The sequence below is a fragment of the Syngnathoides biaculeatus genome, chromosome 5 (genome assembly GCF_019802595.1).
Source record: "Syngnathoides biaculeatus isolate LvHL_M chromosome 5, ASM1980259v1, whole genome shotgun sequence".
Taxonomy (NCBI): domain Eukaryota; kingdom Metazoa; phylum Chordata; class Actinopteri; order Syngnathiformes; family Syngnathidae; genus Syngnathoides; species Syngnathoides biaculeatus.
The window spans coordinates 15,084,790-15,104,799 of NC_084644.1; the positions used below are offsets into that span (position 1 = coordinate 15,084,790).

General features: G+C 40.3%; 1 protein-coding gene across 1 annotated transcript; it reads left to right on the forward strand.

Annotated features, from left to right (window-relative positions):
• Window positions 1-1,982: 1,982 nt before the first annotated feature.
• On the forward strand, window positions 1,983-15,288 carry gprc6a (G protein-coupled receptor, class C, group 6, member A). Its single transcript, XM_061819122.1, has 6 exons — window positions 1,983-2,173; window positions 4,502-4,796; window positions 7,098-7,904; window positions 10,104-10,319; window positions 10,522-10,645; window positions 12,889-15,288. Exons 1-6 carry the CDS (start codon window positions 1,983-1,985, stop codon window positions 14,013-14,015), a joined length of 2,760 nt encoding a protein of 919 aa, XP_061675106.1. The 3' UTR covers window positions 14,016-15,288.
• The last annotated feature ends 4,722 nt before the right edge of the window (window positions 15,289-20,010 follow it).

Sequence of the window (20,010 nt, forward strand, 5' to 3'; positions counted from 1 at the left end):
AGTTGGTCCTGATGACATACCGGTAGAGGTATGGAAGCAATTTGGAGAGATGGCTGTGGAGTTTTTGAACAACTTATTCAACAGAATACTAGCGGGCGAGAAGATGCCTGAAGAATGGAGGAAAAGGGTGCTAGTTCTGATTTTTAAAAACAAAGGCGATATGCAGAGCTCTGGGAATTATAGAAGAATAAAGTTAATGAGCCACACAATGAAGTTATGGGAAAGAGGAGTGGAGGCTAGTCTCAGAACATAAGTCAGTATCTGCGAGCAACAATATGGTTTCATGCCTAGAAAAAGTACCACAGATGCAGTATTTGCCTTGAGGATGCTTGTGGAAAAGTACAGAAAATGTCAGAAGGAGCTACATTGTGTCTTTGTGGATGTAGAAAAAGCCTATGACAGAGTACCAAGAGAGGAACTGTGGTACTGCATGCATAAGTTTGGTGTGGCAGAGAAATGTTGGAAAAGTACAGGCCATGTATGACGGCTGCAGAACAATGGTGAGGTGTGGTAGGTATGACAGAAGGATTTAAGGTGGAGGTGGACTGCATCAGGGATGAGCTTTGAGCCCCTTCCTGTTTGCTGTGGTAATGGATAGGCTGATAGATGAGGTTAGACTGGAATCCCCTTGAACCATGATGTTCGCAGATAACATTGTGATATGCAGTGAAAGCAGAGAGCAGGTGGAGGAACAAATAGAAAGATGGAGGCATGCACAGGAAAGGAGAAGAATAAAGCTGAAGTAAATAGCAAAGTAAAGTATATATATGCGTGAATGAGAAGGGTAGAGGGGTATGTGTGAGGCTCCAGGGAGAAGAGATAGCGAGGGTGGATGACTTCAAATACTTGGGGTCAACAAACCATATCAATGGTGACTGTGGTAAGAGAATAAAGAAACGAGTCCAAGCAGGTTGCAACAGCTAGCGGAAGGTGTCTGGTGTGTTATGTGACAGAAGAGTCTGCAAGGATGAAAGCCAAAGTTTATCATACAGTGGTAAAGCCAGCCATGATGTACGGATTTGAGATGGTGGCATTGAAGAGACAACAGGAAGAAGAGCTGGAGGTGGCAGAAATGAAGATGTTGAGGTTCTCTTGAGGAGTGAGCAGGTTGGATTAGATTAGAAATGAGCTCATAAGAGGGACAGCCAAAGTTGGATGTTTTGGAGACACGGTTAGAGAGAGCAGACTTCGATGGTTAGGACATGTCCAGAGGCGAGAGAGTGAGTATATTAGTAGAAGGCTGCTGAGGATGGAGCTGCCTGGCAAAAGAGTGAGAGGAAGACCAAAGAGAAGGTTGATGGATGTTGTGAGGGAAGATATGAGGGCAGTTGGTGTGAGAGAGGAAGTTGCATAAGATAGGCTTAAATGGAAAAAGACGACACGCTATGGTGACCCGTAACGGGACAAGCCGAAAGGAAAAGAATACATTCCCATCAGAATATTTTTAAGAACAATTCTGTGTTTTTGCAAACTTACAATGAAAATCTTTGAAGATGCAGGAGATAGGGTTAGATGGAAAAAGATGACACGCTGTGGAGACCCCTAATGGGACAAGCCAAAAGGAATAGCAGAAAGACTGTATTTCACAATGTTTGTTTGAAATACAAAAATATAATGCATTTGAGTTTCATATGCACTTCACCACAATTATTACACAGTATCTGATCTCAAACTAGCATGATTAAAGTGTTTGTGTTACTTCCTTACAGCAAGTACACCACCGTGCCCTCTAATCATCTGAAGAAAATATTTTTATGCACAACAAGAAATATGTTGCTCAAACACTGAGTCACTCTGCTGTCACGTAGGAGTGGGAGTGGCCTGCAGAGAAAGAAATAAGAATTGAGATCTGTGAATGATGAAGAAAGAGGAGTGGTTCTCTTTCCCCTTGCAAGGATGATTATAAAGTAATGTATCACTTTGCCTTAGGTAAAGAGGTGACGAGAAGCCAATGAGATAAGGGAGGGAGGAAGAAGACAAGTATGGCACGGCGTGCGGCTGTAATTTACTTGTACGGCACCCTTTTCTTTGGGAAAGGGGCCTCTGAAAATGATACTAAAGCACCAGGAGCTACAGCCAGAGGACATGTCATCATGGGAGGGATGTTCCCCATTCATAAAGGTGTTGAAAAAATTGACGGTTCCTTTGCTCCCCAGCCTCAAATATGTGTTGGGTAAGTCCAACTTCAGTTAAGTTTGAAGGTAAAAGAGCAATGTTTTGTTTTGTTTTACACTTAATGACTTGCTGTCATTTAATAATTGTACCTTGTCTTTAATCTTTAATTCTCGTTCCTCCTGATATTCTTTTTAGCTCTTGTGATAAATTTATTTTCAAACTGGCTTTGCAATGCCTTATTTAACAATGGATTTACATGTTTAGTGGACTTTTTAAAAAGTATGACCAACTTTGTTCAAATACCTTTTTTTTGGGATATTGTGATCTATAACCTGTATAAATATCCATCCATCCATCCATCCATTTGCCATATTGGTTCACTTCACTAATTTCGCTGGTTGGCTCGAGCTGCTGGGAAAAAGATGAGGTATGCCCTGAATTGGTTGCCTGCCAATCACAGAGCCCACATTGGCAAACATTCACACCTACGAGCAATGTCGTCTTCAATTCACCTAACATGCAGGTTCTTGGGATGTGGGAGTAAACTGAAGTGTGTGTGTTTCTTTCGGCTTGTCCCTTTCGGGGTCACCACAGCGTGTCATCTCAGATGAACGCATATACATGTTTGGCACAATTTTTACGCCGGATGCCCTTCCTGACGCAACCCTTCTCAGGGAGTGGAGGCCCCAGTGGGATACGAACCCACAACCTCTGGTTTACCAAACCAGTGCTCTAACCACTGAGCTACGGGGAGTAAACTGAAGTACCTGGAGAAAAGCCACGCAGGCACGTGGAGAACATGCATATTCCGCACAAGCAACCCAAGTCCTCAGAGCTGTGAGGCAGTTATGGTCCTGTACAACTACTACTAATAAGAATAATAGCAAATTGTTTTTAATCTATATAATCAATAAAATATTGCAATTAATGATACTAGGAGGTGGCACGGTTAAGCAGCTGGAAAGTGTTGGCCTCAAAGTTCTGAGGTCCCGGGTTCAATCCTGGACCCGCCTGTGTGGAGTTTGCATGTACTCCCCGTGCCTGCATGCATTTTCTCTGCGCACGCCAGTTTCCTCAAAAACAAGCAACATTAATTGGACACTCTAAATTGCCCGTATGTGTGATTGTGAGTGCGGCTTTTTGTCTCTATGTGCCCTGCGATTGACTGGCAACCAATTCAGGTTATACCCTGCGTCCTGCCCATTGACAGCTGGGATAGGCTCCAGCATATCCCGCGACCCTTGTGAGGATAAGCGGCTACGAAAATAAATGGATGAATGGATGGATTGGACTAGGGGTAATTTTGAGAATTTTATGCCCCTCACAGTTCTGAGGACCAGGGTTGAAATCCCAGCCCCACCTATGTGGAGTTTGCATGTTCTACCCGTTCCTCCGTGGATTTTCTCCAGGCAATCCGGTTTCCTCCCACATCCCAAAAATATGCATTAATTGGAGACTCTAAATTGCCCATAGGTCTAGTAATAGTGCAAATGGTTGTTTGTCTCGATGTGCTGTGCGATTGGCTGGCAACCAGTTGAGGATGTACCCTGCCTCCTGCCCAAAGATAGCTGGGATTGGCTCCAGCACTCCCGTGACTCTTATGGGGATTAGTGGCTCAGATAATGGATGAATTCTTTCACAGACCACTATCGAGACTAAACCAAAGCAAAGCAGATATATTTATGTAGGGCTTTTAATCCACAAGGTAACTCAATGTGCTTTACGTGATTAAACAATAATTCAAATACATCCAACCATTTTCTTAGCCACTTGTTTTTGGGATGTGGGAGTAAACCGGAGTGCCCGGAGAAAACCCACACAGACACGAGGAGAACATGAAAACTCCACACAGGCGGGTCTGGGATTGAACCCGAGACCTCAGAACTGTGACGCCAATGCTTTCAAGATGATCCACTGTACCACCCATTCAAACACAAACAAATTAAAACAGTGTATAGCGCAAAACATATAATTGAAAAATGGAACTACGTACTTTAAAACGTATGAGAAAAAAGAAAAGATTTTAACCTGGATTTGAAAACATTCACACCTGGGGCTGATATCACCTCTGTTGGCAACTTATTCCATTTTTGTGCTGCCTTGCTTTGAACTCTGCGTTCCAATATTCAACCTGAGTCAGTCAATCTCAGAGCCTTACCGGGTTTGTATTCCATTAGCATTTTTTTTTCCATGTATTCAGGACCTAAACCATTTCATTATTCATAGACCAGTAGCAAAACTTTAAAATCTTTTCTAAAGTTGACTGGAAGCCAGTGTAAAGACAAAGCCCATGTACCACTATACCACACTTTGAGAATCACAACATTACGCTAAACATGTGCTAGAATATATTGTGTTGTATTAATAAATGTTGTTCTTGACACAGGTTGTCGGTTCGAGCCTTGGTACTGTCTCTGACTATGATCAATGCAATTGAGGTTGTGAATCGATCTCCCTTACTCATGGACCTTAACATCACTCTGGGCTACCGGATTCAAGACTCCTGCACTGATGTGAGCACAGGTCTGAGAGCCACAGTTGACTTCATAGAGCAGGCAAAGTGTGGGAAAGGACACAGCCCCTCCAAGTGCAATCAGCCAGTTGTCGCCATCTTGGGAGCTGCTTTTTCTGAAATGTCTATTCTCGTTGCTAGGCAACTAGCCCTCGACATGATTCCCCAAGTAAGTTTTATGTTCTTTTGTTTTTGATGTCCACATAAAACATTTTAATTTTAACTGTTAATCTTTTGTTTGTAGGTATTAATAACTGCACTCAATACACCACTTAAAAATATAATTTGTAATAAAACACTAATTAGCTGAGAAAAACAATTGGAATAGAGAATCTTAAAATAGCTTCAGACTGAAGAAGACTTACAGTGAAGAAAATAAGTATTCGAACACCCTGCTACATTGCAGGTTCTCCCACTTAGAAATCATGGAGGGGTCTGAATTTTTCATTGTCGGTGCATGTCCAATCCAGTAATCACAACGTATGATTTTTTTTAAAATGATTTATTTGTGGTATAGCTGCAAATAAGTATTTGAACACCTGTCTGTCAGCTAGAATTCTAACCCTCAAAGACCTGTTACTCTGCCTTAAAAAATCCACCTCCACTCCATGTATTATCCTGAATCAGATGCACCTGTGTGAGGTCGTTAGCTGCAAAAAGACACCTGTCCACCCCATACAATCAGTAAGACTCGAACTTGTAACATGGCCAAGACCAAAGAGCTGTCCAATGACACCAGAGACAAAATTGTACAACTCCACACGGTTGGAAAGGGCTACGGAGAATTTGCCAAGCAAGTTGGTGAAAAAAGGTCCACTGTTGGAGCAATCTTTAGAAAACGGAAGAAGCTAAACATGACAGTCAATCTCAATCGGAGTGGAGCCCCATGCAAGATATCACTTCATGGGGTCTCAATGATCCTTAGAAAGGTGAGGAATCAGCCCAGGACTACACGACAGGACTTGGTCAATGACCTGAAAAGAGCTGGGACCACCGTTTCCATGGTGACTGTTGGTAATATGCTAAGACGTCATGGTTTGAAATCATGCATGGCATGGAAGGTTCCCCTGCTTAAACCAGCACATGTCAAGGCCTGTCTTAAGTTTGCCAATCACCATTTGGATGATACAGAGGAGTCATGGGAGAAAGTTTTGTGGTCAGATGATACCAAAATGTAACTTTTTGCTCATAATTAAATGAACCATGTTTGGAGGAAGACGAATGATGAGTTCCATCCCAAGAACACCATCCCTATTATGGAGCATGGTGGTTGTAGCATCATGCTTTGGTGGTGTTTTACTGCACATGGGACAAGACGACTGCACTGTATTAAGGAGAGGATGACTGTGGCCGTGTATTGTGAGATTTTGGGGAACAACTTCAGCCAGTCGCCAGACCTAAACCCAACAGAAAATCTTTGGAGGGAGCTGAAACTGATCTAGAGAAGATCTCTGTGGACCAAAATCCCTCCTGCATTGTGTGCAAACCTGGCGAACAACTACAGGAAACATTTGACCTCTGTAATTATAAACAAAGGCTAAAATATTAACATTGGTTTTCTCAGGTGTTCAAATACTTATTTGCAGCTGTATCACACAAATAAATCGTGAAAAAAAACATACATTGTGCTTTTACTTTTTAGATTATCTCTCTCACAGTGATACAATGAAAATTTCAGACCCTTCCATGATTTCTAAGTGGGAGAACCTGATAACATAATACAGCAGGGTGTTCAAATACTTATTTTCTTCACTGTACTTCAGTGAATAAGAATAATAAGAATTATTATTTTATAAACTTTTGCAAGCTTTCACCGCAGCCTCATTGAGTTCTTTTATTTAGATCATCCTTTAGTCTCCTCTTTTGTAGGTAAAAGAATGACTTGCCCAGCCGAAAATTAATTGTTTTGGAATTTTGTTTTTGGGTTCTTATCTTGCTGTATGATGAGGAACTGATAATAATTCTGGAAGGCAGATGGGTCCATTAATGCTATTTATCCAGATCTTCACCGAAACATAATGGGTTCCCTACTGATCTATACGCCATACATGTCTCTATACTAAAAAATGCAGTATCTTACCTTGTCAAAGCAATTTATTTATAGAGCACATTTTATGCACAACATTAAAAGCATTGTCAGTTAATTTTATTTTGAGTGAAAACATCTTACTTTAGTCATTTAAATTTTGTTTTTGACTTATTTTCAGCAGAGCAAAATGTTCCAAGTCATTCATTTTTGTTCCATTGGCAGATTTCTTTTCACTTTTACTCATTTTGTGTTTATAATGTTTATTGTGTCATCCTTCTGCCTATATTATTCCAATTTAGTTACAATAGCAAAATGAAGAAAATTGTATTCTTGTATTGTGATATTTTAAAATTGTGGTATGCATATGCTTATCTTTCTTTTCATGCATGTTCAATCTCTTTATTTCCTGATAACAGCAAACAATTCCCTTTGTGTCTTTAGATCAGTTATTCATCAACAGCTGTGATTCTGAGCGACAAAAATCGCTTTCCCAGCTTCTTGAGGACGGTTCCTAATGATGAGCACCAGACAGCTGCCATGGTCAGACTAATCAGTCTCCAAGGCTGGAACTGGGTGGGAATGATCATCTCGGATGGTGATTATGGCCGCTCAGCACTTGAGCACTTTGCAACTCAGGCATCTGAATATGGAATTTGCATAGCGTTCAAATCTATCCTTCCGTACACCGGCACGGATGAGGATTTACGGTCTGCTGTCAGACAGGCCGCCCAGACCATCTCTCAAAATCCTAAGGCACAAGTGATCGTGTCCTTTACAACCCCAACTCACATGACAGAGCTTTTCCAGGAACTGTGGAATGAGATGATGAGAAAAGGGCAAAGTGTAGAGTCTATGAGAAGACTGTGGTTGGCCAGTGACAGTTGGTCCACCTCTGCTTTTGTACAGGGAGACTTAACCCTTGAGGACATGGGACAGGTTGTAGGTTTCAACTTCAGAACTGGAAACATGTCATCTTTCAATGAGTACCTTGACAGACTGGAGGTAACTGGATATAACAACACACAGAATGACACCTTCCTGGAAGAATTGTTCATGCTGATGAATGAAAGCAGCATTTCTAGAAACACTGACCTGCTGGCATCTAAAGTTGTCAAGGCTATCAGAGCAAACATTAACCCGGCCACAGTCTTTAGCGTCGAATTGGCTGTGGCTGCCACTGCTCAAGCGATAGCCTCCGTCTGCAGGAATCGAGATTGCAAAAATCCGGGCAACCTCCAGCCATGGGAGGTACATCAATATTTCTTGAATAATTCAAATTGGTTCATCACTCAGCCAATACAGTCAGACAATATTAGCCCTTTTCAAATCGCCAAAGTGATGTTTTCTTACATTAACAAAATATTCCATGAGACAAAGATCATGATATTAAAAAACAAAACAAAACAAAAAACGACAAACTTTTTGGCAAAATCAGCATTTATTTACATGTTTTTAAATTCTACGTGATTAACTGATGATCAGAATTTTATTCTGCCAAATATCAGACTAGTACGGTGGACTTTAAGTGTAAAACCACACAACAAATTGAGAAACACTGCATATTTTAGAAAACAAAATTAACATGACCAAAACATTTTTAAATTTCAGAAAACAAATGAACAAAATCTACAACACTTTTACATTTCAGAAAACACATTATCAAAAGCAGAAACATTTTCACAAAAGACTAAACAAATGACAATTGAGACAACCCGGAAAGGGAAGGGCCACCATTATCAGGAATCCAGTGCATTTTCCTGGGAGGAAACCCCCCGCTCCAATATCCTGCTATTGTTTATTTGTTTTCTGTAATGTAAAATTGTTTCACAATGTTATATTATTTTGCACTTCCAGGCCACCGTATTGGCCCAAAAAAATCTGTATCTATTCGACTCTATTTATTACCTTACTAAAAGTGCAGAAAGAACATGCACACACCTCTTAACCAACAGCTAAAGATAAAAAAAAGGAAACAAAGACCATTCCAACATATGAGGAAGCAAAGAATAGATTCCATTAAAGGGTGACTCAAAGTACAAAGGAAATAAGAAATACAAATTGCCAAGTGAGAGAAATAGCAAGTCTAAAAAAGTCTACAAGATTTAAAGAGATTAAAATACTTGGAATTCTTAAAAGTGCACTTGGTGAAAAGAATTATTGTATCTAGCATTGGGGTTAAAAAAAGGAAAACGTGTTGACAAATAATGACATAAGTACATGGATATGTAGTGTGTGCTCTGTTGTATTATTCATTTCCTGGTCATGTTTTAAATAAGCAGGGTGTCAAGTTAAAGACACAAAATTTTTGATTCTATAGCTGACAACACAGCAGTGTACACAGATCAGATTTGCACAAAACAGACTATTTAACAGAGTATAAAACAGTATTTTTTTCAATGTAATTGGATTTCGTTGGTCACACACAAGGTGGCACGGTGGATCAGCTGGTAAAGCTTTGGCCTCACAGTTCTGAGGTCCCGGATTCAAATATTCCAAAAACATGCAACATTAATTGGACACTCTAAACCACCACCTCGGTGTGATTGTGAGTGAGGGGCGTTTGTCTTTATGTGGCCTGTGATTGGCTGGCAACCAGTTCAGGGTGTACCCCTCCTCCTGGCCGTTGACAGCTAGGATAAGCTTCAGCACTCCCCCCGACCCTCGTGAGGATAAGCGGTGAAGAAAATGGATGAATGGATGGTTACACACAAACAATACTAAGATCACGTTAGTTAACTGTTTTCTTACAAAATGTACCTGAAAGTGAATTAATTTAAACAGCATAAATGGTAGAAAATAGACATCTGAACATCCATTCATCCATTTTCTTAGCTGCTTATCCTGACAAGGGTTGCCGGAGTGCTGGAGCCTATCCCAGCTGTCAACGGGCAGGAGGAGGGGTACACCCTGAACTGGTTGCCAGCCAATCGCAGGGCACATAAAGACAAACAGCCACACTCAGAATCACACTTAGGGGCAATTTAGAGTGTCCAATTAATGTTGCATGTTTTTGGGATGTGGGAGGAAACCAGAGTGAAAATCCACGCAGGCACAGCGAAAACATGCAAACTCTACACAGACAGGGCCAGGATTTGAACCTCAGCCCTAAGAACTGTAAGGCCAAAGCTCTACAGCTTCACCACCGTGCAAATAACAAAATATCTAGTTAAAAATAAGGTATTATTGCTGAAGAACTTCACAAAAGTAATGTTTGCACCGTGCTTAAAAAAAAAAGTCAGAACCTTACAACGTGACATTGTTAAATATACAGTAAGTCTTGAACAAATATCATAATCTTACAAGAATGAGCAAGCAAAATCAGGTTAATTAAATAACTTTTCGAAAATGTAAACTAAAACTTAGATTAAAACCGAAGTTCAACAAATCCTCAACAGTTGTCATCTTATTGCAAGCATAAGTTTCTGCTCCTTTTTACTTTCTCTCCAGGTACTGGAGGCTCTTCGGGTACACGAATTTGAAGGTCAAGGGAAGAGTTACACATTTGACAGCCAAGGAGACATCAATGAAGGTTATGATGTCACCATATGGACGTCACTAGAAGGGAAAATTAACGTTCATGACATTGTGGCTGAGTACAACCCTCAAACAAAAAACTTCACCCTAACAAGCAGCAACTCCAGCGGTCGTTTTCAGGACTTGCAGGTGGGCCTTCATCTTGCTACCACCATATCACTGTTTATACACAAACACATGGTGTATGCATACTGAATATTTTGGTCTAAAAACAAACAATTCCCTTGGTAAAATTCTACTCAGACAATATGTCATCATTATAGTTAAAACATCTAGTTACATTTACACAGTGCTGGAAATAATCCTGGAAATGGTTTCTCCTTGTTTGAAGCAAATATTCTCGAAGTGTTCCAATAGCTGCATCCCCGGGGAGTTCAAGAAAACATCAGAGGGTCAACACACTTGTTGTTATGAGTGCATCAACTGTACAGAGAATTACTACTCCAACGACACAGGCAAGTAATTAGCTTGTGTGCGCAGATATGCAGCACCCAGGACGTCTTTGAGTACAAAGAACAAAATTCCACTTTCAACCTCCTCACCTCAAAAAAAAAAAAAAAAAAAAAAAAACGCACAAGTACCTTGTTAGTAAAGATTAACTTGGTTTAATTTCCAGCAAAAGCACAAATGTATGTGATATCAAATGTATATTAAAAGACTTTTTTGGAGATGTGTTTTTGTACATGTTGCAGTACTGTGGAGCAATTTGGAGTGTGATTTTGGTGTATCAATGGGCAGGAGTGCCTCAAGAATTTTTGGGGTGGGGTGACATTTGTTGACGGCTGGTGAACTCGGTGTTTTCTGCCAGGAACCCATCTTAGATGGAGGGGTGGCAGTTGGGGGGAGATGCATAGGTATGATGATTGAACTTTTTTGCTGTCAAATGTAACAGACACCAGAATCTATTTGATTGACTGGCGATTGAGGTGCCATGGGGTGGCCAACAAATTCACAAGGGTGGCTGTGGTCACCCCCTAATGGGTCCTCTGTCAGTGGGAGACCTGAATTGAAGAAACAACATTATTGGTATAGGTCAAGGTCTTCAAGGCTTTTTGAACATTTTTTGTTAGGCGATTTAAAATTGTTGTTTGTTTATACTTCACATTATTACAATATATTTGACAAATGAAGTGCAATAAACATAAATGGATCATTCGAATGGGCCCACCTAAACTCATTAGGATGCCCCCCTGATTTGAATTTCTGGGAGCCACCGCCTCATTGCCCTCCCTCCTGTTTGCTCCCACTGGAAGGAGAAAGTATATGGAGGGACATTACATGACAGTTACAGTGTTGTAAAAAGACATAAATACACTCTAAATCTGAAAACTGGTAGGACACAGTCATTCATTCGTCTTCCACCCCGCTTATCCTCATAAGGGTCATGGTGGTACTGGAGCCTATCCTGTGAACTCTGGGTGAGAGGTGGGATACATCCTGAACTGGTCACAAGTCAATTACAGGGCACATATAAACAAACAACCATTCACACTCACATTCTTACCTATGGACAATTTAGAGTCCAATTTATCTGCCATACATGCCTCTGGGCTGTGGGAAGAAACCGTAGTTTCCAAGAGAAAACCCACACAGGCATGAGGAGGACATGCAAACTCCACTCAGGTGAGGCAAGGTTTTAAATCTGGGTCCTCAAAACTGTAAGGCAGATGTGATAACCCAGGGGTGCTCAATGCGTCGATCGCTAGGCAGTCAGCCAATGAGCCAATGTTTCCTCTAAATGCGTGCGAACAAGGTTATTAGGGGCTCTGTTTTCTAAAGACAGAGCTTCTGCAGTGAGGTGCAGATGCCTGCAGATTTAGATTTTTGTGCCAGTGCGTCGTCGCTTGCAGCGTGTGTTAGGCAAGCTGGTCTGTGACAAGATGGGCATTCTGGGACTGCAAACTTTTTAGAATTCCACTCAGAGAGTGAAAATTTGTTGGCAGAAAATCAGTCTAAACATATGCCTGCCCAGACCCTGTCTCACTGCCAATGCAGTTCGTCTTACATGATTTTGGTGAATTTGATCGGGCCACAGTCAGACAGGTACAAAGACACATTTTAGCTGCCAGTGGTTATCATCAGCTCATTCTGAATTTAATAACTGAGACTGACCTTGTTGCCACACCAGTCAAGAGCAGCAACAATGCTCCACTCAGACAGATCACTGCAATCGCACATTGTACTCTTGGCACAGATACATGTATCTCCATCAGGACTGTCTTTACACTTAATTTAAAGGGGATGAGAGGAGCTGCTGTGAGTGGTGCTATTGGTATGAAGTCAGTGCACGCCGGGTTGCGTTGATCTGTGAAATTACCAACATGAGTCTAACCTGCCCCTTGCACACACAGCCACTTTGATTGGTGACGTATGAAGTCAAGGCAGTGGAACCACTCTTTGATCTAATGGGTTGCGTTGGTCTATGCCATGGCGCACACAGCAGTGCTGCCCGCTGCAATGGATTTGCGGCAGTCACAAAAAGAGGGGCCTAAATCTTAAATGTTAGTGTATTTGTAATTAGTTTAAGTGAAAACACCCAAAAAACTCCTGATATAATACGTTCAATACAGTTGCAGAAGATTTTATTTCACTCATAACTAGGTCATTTTATTTGGATACTCTTGCTAACATTATCTTTTTTATTTGTTCAAAAGGAACTGCCTGAATTCATTCTGTGTGTGTGTCTTTGTACTTCCAGATATGGACCAATGCATGAGCTGTGATAAAAACACAGAGTGGTCTCCTAAGGGAAGCGCCTCTTGCTTTCCAAAACGTGTCACTTTCTTCAAGTGGCAAGACCGCTTTGCCGTGTGCCTCCTTGCATTCTCTGTTCTGGGCATCCTGTTGGTTTTGATGGTGTCAGCATTGTTTCTACATAAGCGAGACACCCCTGTGGTGAGAGCTGCCGGAGGACCCCTTAGCCAAGTCATTCTGTACTCTTTGGTTGTCAGTTACATCAGTGCTGTGCTATTTGTTGGTAGGCCCAGCAACCTCCAGTGTAAAGCAAGACAAGTGCTCTTTGGCATCAGTTTTACTGTGTGTGTGTCCTGCATCCTGGTCAAATCCCTGAAGATCCTTCTTGCATTCCAGTTGAATATAGACATCCAGGGTGCACTCCGGAAAGTTTACCAGTCCTACTTGATTATTCTTGGATGTGTAGCATTACAGGTTACCATTTGCATCAGTTGGCTGGTCCTTAAAAGCCCTTATAAAAAGATTATTTCACTGCCCCAAACTCTGCTGGAAGACTGCCATGAAGGATCTTATTTGGCATTTGGTGTGATGCTGGGTTATATAGCAATTTTGGCTTTTGTTTGCTTCATCTGTGCCTTTGTGGGACGTAAATTACCACACGGGTACAACGAGGCTAAATTCATTACCTTTAGCATGCTGCTTTACCTTATATCCTGGTTAATCTTTGTCCCCATCTACATAACAACACCTGGGGTGTATCTTCCAGCTGTGGAAATGGTGGTCATTCTCGTCTCCAACTACGGCATCTTAGGCTGTCATTTTCTCCCCAAGTGTTATATAATACTTTTTAGAAAATCCCAAAACACCACCAGTGCTTTCAGGAAGAAACTGTATGAGTATCATGTAAAAAGTTCAGATTCATTTTCTGTGTCTGGAAGTTCAGTGTCAGAGAAACAGCTTGGCTTTCAGCAGAGTGTAAGAGATGCTTCGTCCTTCCCACCCAAAGAGGATTATGTGAAACCTGCTGTGGAGAAAAACTACCGTAACAGAGACAGTTTCAAAGTATCCTACAGAGGAAAAAATGAACGTATCAATCAATACAGTTTCCACAGAAGAAGCATGAGCTTCTAGGCTGATGAAAGACTTTGCATCCATTCACGATCTCATGAGGGTGTTCGATAATAACATGAAAAAGCAAACATTTAAAAATGGATCTGAATGTTTTTGAGAATGATTGCTTGTGCTCCAGCAAAATTTTCAAAATTGTTGTCAGTAAAAACTAAGGCCTGCATGCATGTTGGGCCAAATACACACGTAAAGCTAAGAAAGGTTTTTGTTACAATTTTGCTCTTCGTTACCAAGGACATCAAATGACAGACTACATTATGTCTTATAATATATACAAGATTATCTTTAGGTGTGAAGTTTGTCAAGAGTGGATTTGTACCGATGGTAGGGTCCGATTTTTTTACATCTGCCCCTTCCAGCCCCTTCATAAGCACTTGGGCAACACGTGTCTGCTTGTCCCTGTTTTTGTGAGATCACGTGTGGTCACATGCAAGATTCCTGCCCCAAAAGGACTTGTTTTTAGAGCGGTAACCCAATCTGTGGTACTCCGTACTGAAATTAATGAATCACAGCACAAACGAATACGACCATAACTGTTAAGTGCTGGATTTTTTTTTTCCTCTTTATGTGTGGGGTCTGTCACGGATTAAAACATTTTTTAAGATTTGAAATATCCTTATGTGTGTACCAGACCTTCATTGTTCAGTGTGTCTACCATGCCTTTTTAGCATTTGTTCCTACTTTGTGGACGGATTCTAAACACACTGTACATGTTCTTAGATTATGGTAGGAACCTTTCTGAAGGACATTAGATTTTATTGATCTTCCAGTTACTATTGTGACAATAGAACTTAATTAAATTATTAGAAATGAGACCAGTCCTCATACACAATAAAATATTTGTACAGTATGTCCATCCATTCATTTATTTTCTATGTCACTCTATGATCAGTGTCGCAGGGAGACGGAACATATCTGATTTTAGCAGAAATGTGAGGTATGCCCTAGATATGTCAGCATCAGATACAGTATAGCCCAAAACAAATTTCACATTCACACTGTCACTGAGAGGAGACTGAGTTCATTGCATTGCATCAGTGCCACATATCTTCCTCAATTAAACCAGTTTAAAAGTTACACCCATGCACGGGTTTTCTCTGCTTCCCCTGGCTCTACATTCCATAAAAATATCTTAGTGCAACTGACGATTAAATTGTCCATAGGTGCAAATGTGAGTGTGAACAGTTGTTAATCTACATGTGTCCTGTGATTTGTGAAATAGAAAATGGATGGATGAATTTCTGATGCACATTCAGTTTGAAAACAGAAAAAGGGTCATGAAGGATCAGTCTTGTTTGGATTAAGAAACTGCAGTCCTGAATGCTTTCGACAAGGTTGTTGACATTGATTGGCATTTAGGAATGTGGACAAACCAACTACGTACTGTACTCTTCATTGTAAGACAATAGCCACTGAATCCCGTTTGCACGAAATGCATAGTTGTCTCATTAACACATTGGCACAATTTTAAAAAGGCCAGGTAGAACAACGAGACCTTAATGAGACCCAAATATTTTAGCTTGTACAACAAAAATCGAGACCAGTAGAAAAAGTTATTGGCCTTCTACTAATATTGTTTCTGGTGATGTCACAAGATGCAGGCTCATCTGTATTCAACTTAGCTTAACAAGTTTGCGTTAACAGCTTTATTTTAACCACAGACATTTTAATTAATCAAAACTGTTGTGAAATGGAACAGTATACATTTACAGTGTCACTCCCTTTGCATTTAAGCCCAAGAAGTTATGTATTAATTGCATACCACACTAATACCACCATGCTACAATAGCTGTAGAGGTACTTTCTTTCAAGAAAAAAATGGGTACAAGCGCAGCATGGGTCTATACGGAATACACTACATTTAAGTGTGGAATTAGATAAAGATGCAGATCAATTTTTTTGTTTTTTTTCCAATTGCAAGGGCATTATTTACAGTTCCTTCATTTTTGTGAAGTATTAATTGCACAGTTCAGGCCCATGCAGGAGGTGGGTGTCTATGAATGTGTATAATTTTGGTGCTGATCCATAATGGAGTCATTAGTCTGTGCCGAGTGGCATTTACTTACAGGTATTACTCATTCAATGCCACAGGATGTTTGCAGAGTAAAATTATGATTAGCATCATGAATAGTTTTTTTTTTTTAAACAATTCTCTTAACATACCCGTGTGGGAGACATATAAAAATAGTATTGTTTAAAGTATTAAAATACTTCACTGATATTTGCCAAGCTAAACAAACTCCGGCTTTGCCATGAACAGAATTAAACTTAAGTCCACACCTATCATGAAATGTGGTTAAATCAGTAAAATACATGCTTAAAATCCTTGTCTGAAATGTTACATTATGGAGTATTAAGTTAATATTGTGCTCATTTATGTATTCCAGGTCATCGTATTTGGTCACTTTTAGAAAATAAATGGGGGAAAAGAAGTAGTGTCAAAATGTTAAGCATGCCACGTTTGAACGTGAGTTAACTTTTCTGTGCCCGGTGCGCGCAAGTGATTTAATCTGTTAACCTATTTGTCAATCATGTTGTCTTGAAGACATGCAGATAGAAAGGAAATGAAATTCCCACTGATACAAAATCAGATAAAAAACAATGGATTAATTCAGAGGATGTCTGATGTCACAGAGTGAACAGAAAGAGCCTCAGGAGCAGCGTGTCATGTTTCGTCCACCCACAAAAAAAAGACCCAACCACAAACTTGTCAATCTGGTTGTGTGACAAAGATTCAACACGAGTGTGTGTACAAAACCCTTTTTTTTAAATGACGTCAAAAATGCCATCAAATTCGTCTTAGTTCTTGCTTTTTGTGGCACTGTGGGGGGAAATTAGGACCAAAAAAATGATACTTTATTGCCAAAAAAGAACAACAACCAAAAGCTCCTCAAGGTCACCATTTAAGTGATACAGTTATGCCTACAAGCTCAACAGAAATGTGAAATATACTCCTACCGTTAAGTTTTATAAATTGAAAGAAGCTGAAATGAGATATCAGAACTGAGAATGTTTTATCATGTCATCGCTTTGTTGATTTAATCACATTTAACAAAGAGCAACCTAACGGGGGTTTCCATGCTTTTTAATTGTGTTCTATTGGAGTAAAAATCATTGGTAAAATGACACAGTGTTTTTTTTATATATGTAATTCTGAAAACAATGCTTGAGTGGTTAAGATGACATTTAGCAGTGAAGGGTTCATTGTTAAGGACATTCTTTGTCCTTTGCCTTTGGTGTAGTCATCTTGAGCACGAGAACCTGCAGACAAAAGATGCTAATTTGAAGCTGAATGCTAATTGTGCAATATAGCCTGACAGTGAAACCCCACATGTTCACAGTTTGGGATTTGCAAATTTACCATTCTGTGGAATTTGGGGGAACCTACCCTCTGTTATTTATAAACCCCAGCACTCGACGTAACCCAAATAATAAACTTGTTTTTTTATTGTACAAATGTAATACATATTTGGGATGGTCATCTCGTTACATCTGTGGAGCCAAACCCCCACCCCCAAGATGCAGGAGCCTATCATGCATCTTGCCAAAAAAGGACATTAAACTCCTCCTATGTACATTCCTTTTCCAGTTTGTGTCACTTGTAATCTGCTTCGGTTTTTGTTAATTTGTTTAATGTGTTGCTATGTTTTCTGAAATGTCAAAGTGTTTCAAATTTTGTTAATTTATTTTCTGAAATGTAAATTTGTTTTGTTTTATTAACTTGTTTTCTGGAATGTGTTTCTACTTTTTTGAACCTGTTCTTTGAAATAATTTATGTGGGCTTTTGTTAATTTCTTTTCTAAAATGGAGATGTGTTTCACAATTTGTTGAATTGTTTTGCACTTCCCGGCCACAGTCACTAAAGTAAAATGGATTCATCATTGTGTACATGCTACATGCATGATGTTGAAACTTTGATTATTATTATTTTTTTCTGTGTTGCTACAGACCGTAGGAAATTAATCCGATCAAAACAGTATGCCAGTCTGTTTGAAATTGAGCACATCTTATCAGTACCTTACAAATCAAAAATTACACATACTGATCTTATTGTCACAAACAGCAGTCATAAACTCAAGCAAGGCGCAGACACAAATACTATAATGAACACAAGCAACGCTCGCAACTACCGTAATGAGATCAAATATGCACATACAGTGAAGAAAAGAAGTATTTGAACACCCAGCTATTTTGCAAGTTCTCCCACTTAGAAATCATGAAGGGGTCTGAAATTTTCATCGTAGGTGCATATCCACTGTGAGAGATAATCTAAAAAGAAAATCCAGAAATCACAATGTATGATTTTTTTAACAATTTATTTGTGTGATACATCTGCAAATAAGTATTTGAACAGTTTTGAAAACCAATGTTAATATTTGGTACAGTAGACTTTGTTTGCAATTACAGAGGTCAAATGTTTCCTGTAGTTGTTCACCAGGTTTGCACACACTGCAGGAGGGATTTTGGCTCACTCCTCCACACAGATCTTCTCGAGATCAGACAGGTTTCTGGGTTGTAGCTGAGAAACATAGACTTTCAGCTCCCTCCCAAAAATTTCTATTGGGTTTATGTCTGGAGACTGGCTAGGCCACGCCAGAACCTTGATATGCTTCTTGCAGAGCCACTCCTTGGTTTTCCTGGCTGTGTGCTTCGGGTCATTGTCATGTTGAAAGACCCAGCCATGATCAATCTTCAATGCTCTGACTGAGGGAAAGAGGTTCTTCCCCAAAATCTCACAATAAATGGCCGCAGTCATCCTCTCCTTAATACAGTGCAGTCTTCCTGTCCCATGTGCAGAAACACACCCCCAAAGAATGATGCTGCTACCCCCATGCTTCACAGTAGGGATGGTGTTCTTGAGAGACAACTGATCATTCATCTTCCGCCAAACACGGCTAGTGGAATTATGACCAAAAAGTTCAATATTGGTCTTATCTGACCACAAAACCTTCTCCCATGACTCCTCTGTGTGATTCAAATGGTCATTGGCAAACTTAAGACAGGCCTTGACATGTGCTGGTTTAAGCAGGGGAACAATTCGTGCCATGCATGATTTCAAACCATGACATCTTAGTGTATTACCAACAGTCACCTTGAAAACGGCGGTCACAGCTCTTTTCAGTTCATTGACCAAGTCCTGTCGTGTAGTCCTGGGCTGATTCCTCACCTTTGTAAGGATCATTGAGACCCCACGAGGTGATATCTTGAATGGGCCTCCACTCCAATTGAGACTGACCGTCATGTTTCGGTTCTTCCATTTTCTAATGATTGTTCCAACGGTGGACCTTTTTTCACCAAGCCGCTTGGAAATTTCTCCATAGACCTTTCCAGCCGTGTGGAGTTGTATAATTTTGTCTCTGGTGTCTTTGGACAGCTCTTTGGTCTTGGCCATGTTACAAGTTTGAGTCTTACTGATTGTATTGGCTGGACAGGTGTAATTATGCAGGTAACGATCTCACACAGGCGCTGATTCAGGATAATACATGGGAGTGGAGGTGGACTTTTAAAGGCGGACTAACAGGTCTTGGAGGGTCGGGATTCTAGCTGATAGGTGTTCAAATACTTATTTGCAGCTGTATCACACAAATAAATCGTTTAAAAAAAATCCTACATTGTGATTTCTGGATTTTTCTTTTTAGATTATCTCTCTCACAGTGGACATGCACCTACGATGAAAATTTAAGACCCATCCATGATTACTAAGTGTGCGAATTTGCAATATAGCAGGGTGTTCAAATACTCATTTTCTTCACTGTATACTGAACTTCTATATGCTTCCCTGGCTTCACGAGAACCGAAAGAAAGGTGGCAAGAGCTGCATCCAGCTCAAGAGTTGGCCTCCCCTGCTTTAGCGTGTTGTAAGCAAAAGACCTAGATCAAAATTTTTTAAGTTGCGATATGTTTGGTTTCTTGCCTATCAGCATCTTGTACAGTGTTTTCTTGCAATTACTTATTTAGGCTGCTGTTTTTATAGCATAATTCCAAAGTCTGTCTGACA